At 52.5% G+C, this 11,616-nt stretch overlaps 2 protein-coding genes across 2 annotated transcripts in view; one reads left to right on the forward strand and one right to left on the reverse strand.

The window, feature by feature from the left end:
- Positions 1-398: 398 nt before the first annotated feature.
- Positions 399-6,325, forward strand: TSPO (translocator protein). Its single transcript, XM_069102901.1, has 3 exons — positions 399-580; positions 4,878-5,016; positions 5,766-6,325. Exons 1-3 carry the CDS (start codon positions 399-401, stop codon positions 5,949-5,951), a joined length of 507 nt encoding a protein of 168 aa, XP_068959002.1. The 3' UTR covers positions 5,952-6,325.
- Positions 6,326-9,972: 3,647 nt separating this feature from the next.
- Positions 9,973-11,616, reverse strand: part of TTLL12 (tubulin tyrosine ligase like 12) — a 28,853-nt gene continuing 27,209 nt past the window's right edge. The window contains exon 13 of the mRNA XM_069102902.1: positions 9,973-11,196. Coding sequence (XP_068959003.1) covers positions 11,045-11,196 — 152 coding nt within the window. The 3' untranslated portion in view covers positions 9,973-11,044. The remainder of the gene's footprint in view (positions 11,197-11,616) is intronic.

An 11,616-nucleotide genomic window follows, 5' to 3' on the forward strand; every position in this document is an offset into this window, starting at 1 on the left:
ATCAGAACCCATGAAGGAACGGATGAAGCAGTTCCCTGTCATCCCCCTGGCTGTCGGGAGTGCCCCAGAGCCACTCACAGTCAGCCCATAGAGGAGGTCCTCACAGCCCAATCCTTTTACTCAATGATAAAAAGTAGTTTTATCTGCCTGTGGGATAGTCCACAGGACACCAGATATAAAGGAGCAGGGTTGCTGCCATCCAAAAAGATGAAGTGTAATGACAGTGATAATGGGGTCAGAGGGTGACAAATTCGATAGCAGTAGGGTCAGAATGAGAACCAGACCTTCTGCCTCCTGGCCAGGCCCAGCCCAGCCCAACCCAGCCCATACTGCTCTAGACTCCAGTCAACCAACCCTAACAGAACACCTGTATCTGTCTTTCAGAGAGCATATTAGACATGGCGCCCCCATGGGTCCCTGCACTTGGTTTCACGCTGTTGCCGAATGTTGGTGGCATCCTGGGATCCTGGATCACAAGCCAGGAGGTTCCAACGTGGTATGCCACTCTGAAGAAGCCTTCCTGGCATCCACCCTACTGGACGCTGGGTCCTGTCTGGGGGACATTGTACACGGCTATGGGGTAGGTCTGTCATACATTTAAATACCAAAAATGCATGGTAGAATTAGAATGAGACTCTGAGCTGGAAGAGAGCCACTTCCCACCTGGTGCAGGACCCTTCTTAGGTGCCCCTGACAAGTAGCTGTTCAGTCTTTGCTTGGGTACTTCTGCTCATGGGAATCTCAGTACTTCACAAAGTAACCCATTCAGTTATTGGACTGCTCTGATTTTTATAATCTTGTTTATTGAGTCACAGCAGCGTGGTAGGATGGGAAGAGCGTGGACACGGCTGGCATTCAGGCCTCCAGAGGCCTTGCTGATGAAGCCTTCATCCTGGCTTTCACAAAGAAGTGGTGGCCCCCAGGTGTGGAGTGAGGCCCACACTGTTGGCTTTACTTGGCTACGTTTTTTACTGACCAGAGAGGGCCCTCTTTGGTGGGGATGGGGAGGGTGGGGGCAGGGGACAGTGATATTAAAAGAGGCATCGATAAACATGAACCAATGACACAAAAACAAAAACGTCAGCTTTGGAGTCTGGAGATCGGGTCCAACTCACAGTTCAGCTATTTACTGTGTGACCTTGGACAAATCACCAGCTCCTGGGACCTCATTTTCCTCAGCTGTAGAACAAGGGAGTTGGACTGGGGCCCTCCGAGCACCCATGCATCCCGAAGGCCATCCCCTGGTGCAGGCTGTCCCCTTGGCTCTTGGTCCTTTGAGGCCACCAGGGCAGGGATCCCTCTTCCTGGGGATGACCCTTCAGCAACAGTCTGGAGGCATCTGTCATTTCCTCCCATAAATCTGTCCCAAAGTGGAATGGGCTGCGTCAGGAGGTAGTGAGCCCCCCATCACTGTCGTTGGGGGGAGGCTCCCTGTCATTTTGCAATGGATTTGTAAGGGAGATGCCTGCTCTTCCTCCCTCCCTCCCTCCCTTCCTTCCTTCCTTCCTTCCTTCCTTCCTTCCTTCCCTCCTTCCTTCCTTCCTTCCTTCCTTCCTTCCTTCCTTCCTTCCTTCCTCAATCATTTATGAAGTGTGTGCTACATGCCACACTGGGCTAAGTACTTAGGATACAAAGACAAAAATAAAACATTGTCTACCCTCATAGAGCTTATGTTCTATTGGGAGAATTAACATCATAATGTGAACATAAAACATATATATATATATATGTACAAAGGAGATTCAAAGTCACTTCTGGGGGTTGGGAGTTTTCCCTGTCTGTGAAGTGGGGGGTTGGACTCCAGGACCCCCAGGGCCCTCCTGGTTGGACAGTGGGAGTCTCTGGGTTCTCAGTGGACCTAAGTGGTCTTTCTCTTCTGGGGCATTCACCTCTGGGTACATGCATCCCTCAGCTGCTGCCGTGGGGCACCCTTGGGTGGGGAAGGATGGAGCTGGAAAGATTTGCTTTTGAAGCAGAGGCAGCATGGAAAGTGTGTTAGCTTTGGAGTTAGGGGAGCTCGGTTCAAATCCAGGCTCTGTCACTTAATTACCCGTGTGATCTTGGGCAAGTCTATTGCTCTCTCTGAGCCTCAGTTTCCCTGTCTGTCCAATGAAGGGGATGGATGAGATGGCCTTTTTTTAGGGACCACTTTTACGATCCCTGTTTTATAGGCTGAGTGAGAAGTGAAATATCTATGGGGCTTCTGGGTCCTGGAGCTCAGAATGATCCAAGAGTAGCCAGGGCCATTCGGCATGCTGGCTCTGTTTCCTGTAGGGGGCTTATCTTGAGAATGAAATGTAAGTCAGAAAGTATAGACAGTACCACTCACACCCAGCCCTGAAACACCTGCTCTAATGGAGATCATGCATTTATTAAGCACCTACTGACAACCTTCAGCAGCTAGGTGGTGCAGTGAGTAGAGAGTTGGGCCTAGCATCAGGAAGACCTGAGTTCAAATCCATCCTCAGACACTTACTAGCTGTGTGAGCCTGGACAAGTCATTTAACCCCATTGCCTAAAAAAACAAAACCCCAAAAAACTGGGCAAGATGGCCTTTGAGGTTCCTCCCAGCCCTGATACTCTCTGCTCTAAGGTCCTCCCAGTCCTGACCCTGTTTTATGTCGCCAACTCTGAAGTTCCTTGGATCTGTGGTTCTAATGTATTTAGAGAATGAGCTCCTGGTCTGTGTGGTGGGAAGCAGGGCCAGGATGCCTACATTTGAGGTCTGAGACTTATCACAATAGCTAGTATTTGTGTAACGATTTCAGGTACTTTTAACAATGTAAAGTACTCGGCACTGTTAGTTTCTACAACACACGCTGCAGGCTAGATGCTGTTATCATCTCCATTTTACAGACAGGGACACTGAGGCTGAAGCTGGCTCAGGGCGTTGCCCAAGGTCCCATGGCTAGTGTGTGTCTAAAGCAGGATTTGAACTTAGGCTTTCTTGATGGCTGGTGCAGCGCTCTCTCCTCTGCCCCACCCATCTGCCTGTGTCCCTGGGGAGGACCCTTCCCCTCAGTGGTCTCTATGACTCTAAATTTCTATGTGGGGAACAGGAGAACTCTGGGGGCTGAAACTGAGTTTGAAGAGAACAGCTGCTTTGTGGTGTGACTTGTGCGCCCTCCAGTGGCCACGGGACAAACAAATTCCCGTAGGAAGGAAAATGTATCGATCGGGTTGGGTGGGGCCTGGGGGTGTTGGTACAGTGAGGCGGGGGTCTGGATTTGATTCCAGTACTCTTTCTTCTGTGACTCATTCCAGAGGAGGACAGATGTGACTCACAAGGGAGCCAGGAAGGATGCGAGTGGATGTGCTAGGACCACTCCATCTGTGGACTGGACCTGGATACAGTCCCTTTTCTGACCTTGACTGTCTACGTGACCCTAGACAAGTCACTTAAGTTCTCTGGGCTGTGCTCCCCTTATCTGTGAAATGATGGAGCCGGACTGGATCAGGGGTCCTTAATATGGAGTCCACGGACAATTTCAGCAAGTCTGTGAGCTTGGTGGGAAAAAACACAGCTGTATTTCCACTCACCTCTAATTGATATTTAGCATTTCCTTCAATTATTTAAACCCAGAATGTGAAAAGGGTCCATCAGCTTCACTGGCCTGCCTGCCGACTAGGTGGCCTCTGGCTTCCAACCGGGACTCTGGGTCCTGTGATCACCTCCAGAATGGCTGGCCAAGGAGGCTTTGTGGCAGGAAGGCCTCTGAGAGTGCAGCCAGGAGGCCTGGGCTTAGGCATCAGAATTTCCCAGCTATGTGACCCTTCGGCTGCAGATCCTCAGTTTTCTCACCTGTAATAACAGTGGCATTGCCTGTCTCTCTGGGTTCTAGTAAAGTTCAAATGTGCTGTGGAAATGCAGTTATTAATATAAAAACAAAAAACGGCAACGAAACTTTAAAAAGAAATGCAATCAAAACAACTGCAAGTACATGACAGACAGAAAAGGGCTAGACAACAGCTCATATGAAAAAGATTTGGAGGCCTTAGTGGACTCCAAGCTCAGTATAAGAGAACAGTGTGATGGGGGAGTAAAAAAAAACAAAAAACGAATTTAACCTCAGGCTAGAGGAAAAGATGCTTAGTTTGGATAGAGACCAAAGACCTAAGTGAAAGTCCTGCCTCAGGCCTTTACTAGCTCTGTGACTCGAGGCCCATTGCTTGGCCTCTCAGTGAGTCAGTCCATTCTCTAAGACTGTAACTTGCCTATGAGTCGCTGTCTGCATCTGGAGGGAATGTCCATTCTCTCACATAGATTAAATTACAGGCCCAGAGCCCTCCGGGAAAATTCCTTCTTCCAAGTCCAATGACATAAATGCTTTGCAAACTCGAAAGGTCCATGCAGGCCTCTTCTAAGTCAGTCCACATCTGAAGTGTTGTGCTCAGTTTTGAGAGGGTCAAAGTTTGGAGGGCCTAGCCAGGACCACAAAGGACCTCAAAATCATCTTATATAAGGATTTGTTGAAGGACCTGGACGTGTTTAATCTGGAGAAGAGAAAACTGAGCAGGGATGTGTGAACAATCTTCAGGCCTTTGAAGGGCTGTCCTATGGCTGAGGGCTTAGCCCGGATATGCTTGGCCCGCAAGGGGAGAACCAGGATCAGGGTGGGGAGGTTACAGGGAGACAGATTTAGGTGCGGTATCAGGACAAACTTCCTAACAATGAGAGCTGTCCAAAGGGGGATTTGCCTTGGAGAGGTGGGTCCCTCGCCATCAAGCAGAGGGTGGAGAGAGAGCCATTTGACATGACTGCTGTAACAGGGAAGGCTTGGGGGCAGATTGGACTTGGCTTCTAAGCTGGATATTCTGGGACTGGTCTTCTACCCTGCCTTCCATGCGGAGCTCACCTCCTTTCTGATCTGTTTCAGGTATGGCTCCTACCTGGTTTGGAAGGAGCTGGGGGGCTTCACGGAGAAGGCCCTGATGCCCCTGGGACTCTATGCTGGGCAGCTGGCTCTCAACTGGGCCTGGCCACCCTTGTTCTTTGGTGCTCACCAGATGGGCTGGGTAAGTTTGGACTCTGGTCTCTCTCTGCCTTTTATATTCCTGCCTCAGAGAGTGGGCAGAGTAGGAGTTGTGACCTTCCCTTTGGTTACACTAAGTGTTGTTTGGTGAGAGCCAAGGGAGAAGCAGTGATACTGATGTTAAATATTAGTGCTGGCGGAAATGATGGCAGAACTGGTCCTCTGCTCTCCCCTCTCCTGATGGCTCCTGCAGACTGTGAGCTGGAAAGGCTTTTAGCCCGTCTGGTGCCAGCCTGGGTGGCTCTCCTCTTCGGATCAGCCTAGCCGAGGGTGGAGGGCAGGGGGCTTTTAGGCCACAGAAATTCACTAGGACCATCTACCACTGCAGCACTTGGGATCTGAGCTGTTTTGAAGGACATTCCCCTCTTGTTATCTCCATCATGGCTTTATTCAGGTTTGGCTCTGTGTATGTGTGTGTGTGTGTGTGTGTGTGTGTGTGTATGAACAACCAAGCATTATGAAGCACTAAGTACAAATTCTGTTACCCCCATTTAACAGCTAAGAAAATGTAGGCTGAGAGAGGTGACTTGTCCAAGGTCACACAGGGCATCAGTGGAGGGGCTGCAGCTTGAGGCCCGGTGTCTCCTGATTTGAGGCCTGCCCTGGCCTTGCAGCCTCTCTCAGCTAAGGGGGCCAGCAGCTTCTGCCTAGAAATTGTTCCACACTGAAGTTTCTGGGCTTGCGCCTCAGGGGCCTGGTAACTGATGGTGCTGCCCTTCTCATCCCTCACAGGGCCTGGTGGAGATCATCCTGACCAGTGGGGCTGCGGTGGCCACCACCCTGTCCTGGTACCCAGTGAGCCTGACGGCTGCCCGCCTCATGTACCCTTACCTGGCCTGGATGATGATGGCCACCACCCTGAATTATTGTGTCTGGCGGGATAACAGAGACAAAAAGCGTCGCCCTGATGCTGAATAAAGCAGTTCTGAATTCCTTTTTGAGATGGGTCTCAGAACCGAGAAGAGGGTGTTACTAAAGCTGACCCGAGGCTTTCAGTTGGAAATCTCCTCCTTAAGCGGGTCAGCATGGGGAGGAAACAAAACACATTCCCTCTGTAGGTGGGGGCCACCCAAAGGTGGCACCTGATTTTAAAATTCCCTACTGATGTCTCAAGATAGAAAAGTGGGCTGCGTGACCAGGGCCAGCCTTTTAAATGACCCTGGCCTCCACCGTGAGCCAGCCCTCCTGTCTGTGACCCGTCGCGCTAAGCCAAGCTGGGTCCTACCTTTGGCCATACGGTGGCAGCTCAGGGCACCAACTTTTATATGCAAATAAAGTTCTCACCAACTGTGCTGTGATGTAGACCTTTGATGTGGAGATCCCAGGTGCTTTCAGAAACTCACCTATGGATGTAGAGTCTGTTCTAGGGGTGGACAGGTGTGCGGAAAGAAGGCTGGCCTGGGAGTCCCAGGATCACAGGATCTGGAGGGTAAGATGGTCCAGGCTGCACCTCACAGAAATCCTCACTGAAACACCCCCAGCAGCCAGCAGCTGGTAGCGGCTGTGGTTGTCCAGCCTTTGCTGGCAGATCTCCAAGGAGGCGTCCGCTCCCCCACTCTCCCCCAGGCAGCACACCCCACTTTGGGGCATGCCTGATTGCTGGCAATGATTTCCTGCCATCCAGCCTCAGTCTGCCTCTCCTCAGCTTCTTCTACCCATTGACCCTGATTCTGCAAATAGAACCAAGCTAATTCTGCTCCTGCTTTCACACCACAGTCCTGTTTTTATTTTGAAAACTGTTTATTTGTACTGTTTGACAACTTATCTATTAATGATCCTCCTCACTGTAGGCTCCAGTTCTTAGATCTAATTGTTATTGTTATTATTTGGAGGGGGAGGGGGGGCAATTGGGGTTGACTTGCCCAAGGTCACACGGCTGGTAAGTGTTAAGTGTCTGAGGCTGGATTTGAATTCAGGCCCTCCTGACTCCAGGGCTGGTGCTCTATTCATTGCATCACTTAGCCACCCCCTTTAAAATTTTTATTGCATTATTACTTTTAAAATTAAAAAAAAAATTGAATTCCAAATTCCCTCCCTGCACCACATCCCCCATCACAACCCTTCTGATAACGGCCTACAGACCTGCCTCTCCACAATCCAGGGCCACCTTCATTTGTCAGGTACTCAAGGCCCTCAGGCTTCTTGGCTGCCCTCCTCTGGTCACTCCCGGGTTATCAATATCTTTCTGACAAGATATTGGTGGCCCCCAGAATGAGCACAACCCAGTGGGCAGAGTACAAAGAGACTCACTTTCTTATTACTGGAAATCATGACTCTCTCCCTGTGGCTTAGGATTTCATTAGCTTTTTTTCAGCTGCTGTAAAAGACATTTTTTTAAAAACACGAGTCATATTGAGCTTGTGGTCCACTAGGAACCTCCCAGTCTTTTGTGTCATCATGTCTCCCCCATCTTGGACTGGTGACATTGATTTTGGGGGGACCCAAGTATAAGACTTTACATTGAATCCTACTTTCATCTTATCAGTCAGCTCCATGCTTTGGCCTGTCTTTGCATCCTAATCAAGGTTTGCAAGACCTCTCAAGGGCAGACTGGGTGATGGCGAGGAGACATGAAAGCCCAGGGCCAAGCCCAGGTGCCTGCGGTACTTCAGGCCAGACTGACAATTGAGCCAGTAGCTAAAATGGGACTCTTGTCCAAGTTCTGCCTCTGGAGTCCTAGATTTTTGGATGCAGAGATTGTGGTCAAGAGCCCATTTTCACCAGGTCAGGTCACACAGGAAGCTGGTGGTTACAACTTCTGGTCCAGGGCTCTGTGGGGCCGTGCTGCCCCTCCTGAGTGAGTGACCTCTGTGGGGCTCCGTTCTCTCCTCTGCCGGATCTGCCAGGGCCAGGCTTCTCAGTCACCAAAGCCCTTTCAATATCCCCACCTTCCATCCTCATGCAAGTCACTGGAGGGTGGCAAGGGAAGGCACGATGTCTTTATTTTGCAGCCAATGGGACTCTGGTCCAGAGAGGGGAGACCTCACCCAAGAGGACACAGATAGGTAAGCAGCTGTAGAGGAGTGAAGAGGCATTTATTAGGCACTCACTGGGTACCACACACAGTGCTGGGCACTTGGGTGGAATCACCCAGGGTCCTCAGGGCAAGTGGCAGAGCAGATGGTCAAGTGTCTTCTGGGCTCTAAGACCTCTTCCTGCTCTGAAAGGGCGAGACAGTCCCTGACCTCAAGGAACTTAGAGCCGGCTATACCAGAATTACAATGCAGAAGGTCATCCTGAGGAGACATTCGATTTGAGATTCAGCTATGCGGCAGCCTGGGCGGTACCTGAAGACTGGATGAGATGAAGGGGAAGGACCTGTTGGGTGGGGGGGGATGGTAGGATGCTCCCAGGGGTCTCAAGGCATAAGAACTGGGGGAATGGAAATGGGAGCCCCTAGACCTGACTCGGTTTCCTTAAATGGGAAGACTCCCCACTCCATCACCTTTCAGTGAGACAGGAACTAAGTACTTCAAGTACGAGGCCTTTAAAAACTAAGCCTTGGCCTCCAATTCTCTCCTTCTCCCACCACTCCATTTATCTAAAGCCCCAGGCTCCAGAATCCAACCTGGGCCAGCAGAAGGCGTGGTGTCACTGGTGCCCCACCCTGCCTCCATGTTGACTTCCGGCTGAGACGAACCATTCCACATCCGTTGGTCTCCTCCCCCAGCCTAGGACAGTCTACCAAGGCTGGAGAGAGACGGCATGCCATCTTACTCCCTCTCTGTCCTCTGGGCTGGCCCTCCCTGCCTGCCTGGGAAGGAAACAGCATTCCATTGGTCCCTCCCTCTCCCTGCTGAGTGTGTCTCCCTGGCATGGCCTGTGCAGGGAAGGCAGCCCCTGCACACCAGGCCCCTTGTCTGAGTCACTGAACACCCCCAAATTCAACAGAACCCATTCAGGCCAACGATGACCAAGCTGCCCCCCAAGCCCACCCTCCCCTGAACACACTTTCCCTTATCACCTTGAGCCCTCTGCCCTGTGGGCTCCATGGGGAACAAGCCCATTTCCACCATCAATGTCCCCTCCTGGGCTAGTGGCAGCAGGGAGGGCCTGGCTCTTCTCCCAGGACTCAGGTCATGGTCATTTTTGGGTGCTCCGGGATCGCTCCTTAGATCTCCAAACTGTACTTGGTCAGATGCTCTTCTGAGACCTTCGTGGGAGTCAGACTGTCTGGCTTCCTAATTGGTGTCTTTGCCTCTGTTTAAGTGGGCGCTTAATAAATGCTTGTCCAGTAGCTAGCTCTACAAGCAGGGCCTGGGAGCCCTCCTGATCCTAGGCCCCATCCAGAAGTGCCAGGCTCTGCTCACTCAACAGATCTGACCCCGTCCCTCCCCGACTCCACAAACTTCCCTGGCTCCCAGTTACCTCCTAGATCCAACAGAACACATTTAGCTTCTGAAACTTTTCACCTCTTGTCTGGCCTCACTGTCCATTCCTTGCCCTTTCCTCTGTTCTGCATACATGACCCCCCAACCACTACCTGGATGCATCCATGCCCATGACGACACATTCCCTCCTCACTCACACTCAATAGAACCCTTCTCTTCTACATGAAGCCTTTGCTGGTCTCCCCGACTGATGTCCTACCCCCCAACTCCTCTGCATTGCACTGCTGGGCTTTAGGTACTCTGCTGTGAAGGCCACCGTCTAGCTTTGTGGGTGGGGAGTGCTTCATCCCTTGTCCTGGGCACACCAGGCATTTAGCGACTGACTGATGTGGGGAGGGGGAGGCGGAGCTGTGGGCCAGCCTGCCTGCTGCCCGGCCTGGGAGGCGACCCAGAGGATGAGGTGGTGTGCTTGGGCTCTGACCTGCATGATGACAACCTGGGAACCCACAGTGCTGGGGTGGGGCGCTCCAGAAGATGTCCTGACGGCTGCTGACCAGAACGTGGTCTTACAACCCGTGAGGACCGCAGAGACTGACAACGAGGCTGGATTAAATAGAAATCAGGACTTTATTGTGATTACAAATCATGGCAAAGAAAGCTCTTCAGGGCGGAAGCCAAAGCAAGGGAGCCCAGTACATTCAATGATCCTTGTCCAGCAGGAGGAAGGAAACCGCAGCGTCCTTCAGCCAGAGGTCAGCGACTGTGGCCTGCGGGGCACAGGGTAGTGAGGCGGGAGCGGAACGATCACTCCCACAGGTGCCGTGATCTGCAGTGACAAAACCTGTTGATCTGACGCGCCCTCATGGCTACAGGGCAAGGACTGTTAGCCCATTCTGTAGACCAGCACACCGAGGAAGCCCGAGGGACCTGCTCATGCCAGAGGCAGGCTCAGGCCGGGCCAAACAGGAAAACAGGGCGGCCTCTTCTCTGTGACTGACAACACGCAGACTAAAAACAAAACACAACTTCTTCAGGATCACTTTAAACGAGTCTTTAGGACTTAAAACAAATGACTGAGGTGTTTAGGCCTAAGAGAAAACCAATGGGGAGCAGACAGATTCAGGGCCTTTCAGCCTTGAAACCCAGACTGGGACAAGACAGTAAGTGAAGCCAGTGGGACGTGTGTGTGCGTGTGTGTGGTCCCGAATCCCCACAAGATGACAAAGCTGAGCTGAGTCTGGGCCCCTCTGTTGCATGCGACAAACCGCCTCCACTCCCATGAATCAGCGGCCTCTGTAAAGTGGGGAGACAAGCCCTACAACGATCTCAGAGACCCCAAGAAGGGCTTTGTGCCTGGGGCTGGTCACACACAGACCAGAGGCTCCTCTGGCACACTCGGCCTCTTCCTCAGAGTGTGACGCGGAGCTGAGGGGAAACATGATCCCGGAAGATTCCACAGGCTCCCAGGGGGAAGAGGGGAAATCACAGAATGAAGCGCCCTCCGATGTCAGCCCGCAGCGAGAGAGCATGGCTCCCAGAGAGAGGGTGTGCCCGGGCTAGCAATGAACGGGACCCGGGCTCCTGCCCACCAAGCAAAGTCGATGCACAAAGTGTCCAAAAGTCCAGGCCCCAGGGCCGCCCCCAGGCCCGGAGGCGCATGGCGGAGGGGGGCATCTGGGCCTAGACGATGCATGTCACATGACAGTTCTTCGTCTCATCCAGGAATAAGGCGCTGAAGACGTCGTTGAAGAAGCTGGGGTGGTACTTGCAGGCCCTCTCACAGTCCGGGTTGAAGTTCACCTCAAGGATCTGGGGCTGCATGACTTTCCTGCCTGGGGTCAGACACAAGCGGGTCACAATGGGGGTGTCTGGCACCCACACCCTGCCTGGAGAACCTGGGCACCCTGGGCTCTGCTCTGGGCGAGCTCCCCCCGGCCCCCAGGGCCTCTTACTCTAGAGCTCCCTGCCCCTGCCTTCTCTGCACAGGCACGCCCACTACCCGCTGCCCCCCCCAGAGCTGTCCCCCCTCCCTCCCTGAGGCCTCGAAGGCATCTGCATCCTTCTCAGCTGAGGACCCAGGGGCCAGGGACTGCCCCTTCTTTGGCCACCACTCCAGTCTGGAAGGAAGAAGCAGCCCTTCCCCACACGGAGGCCAAGGCCCCTACACTGTGTCCCAGTCTGCAGGGTCCTCTGCTCCTGCTGCCTACACACACAGACACACACATACAGATAACACAACACACACAGACACA

Source organism: Petaurus breviceps, unplaced genomic scaffold, assembly GCF_028583685.1.
Source record: "Petaurus breviceps papuanus isolate PSGF00001 unplaced genomic scaffold, PetGlider_PUasm1.0 558, whole genome shotgun sequence".
NCBI classification, from domain to species: domain Eukaryota; kingdom Metazoa; phylum Chordata; class Mammalia; order Diprotodontia; family Petauridae; genus Petaurus; species Petaurus breviceps.

What these genes read in the sequence shown, in the direction of transcription:
- TSPO (XM_069102901.1), top strand. Translation starts at nt 399, where the DNA reads ATGGCGCCCCCATGGGTCCCTGCACTTGGTTTCACGCTGTTGCCGAAT. An exon ending in ACATTGTACACGGCTATGGG is followed by an intron (nt 581 to 4,877) that starts GTAGGTCTGTCA and finishes GATCTGTTTCAG; the next exon opens with GTATGGCTCCTACCTGGTTT. An exon ending in GTGCTCACCAGATGGGCTGG is followed by an intron (nt 5,017 to 5,765) that starts GTAAGTTTGGAC and finishes CATCCCTCACAG; the next exon opens with GGCCTGGTGGAGATCATCCT.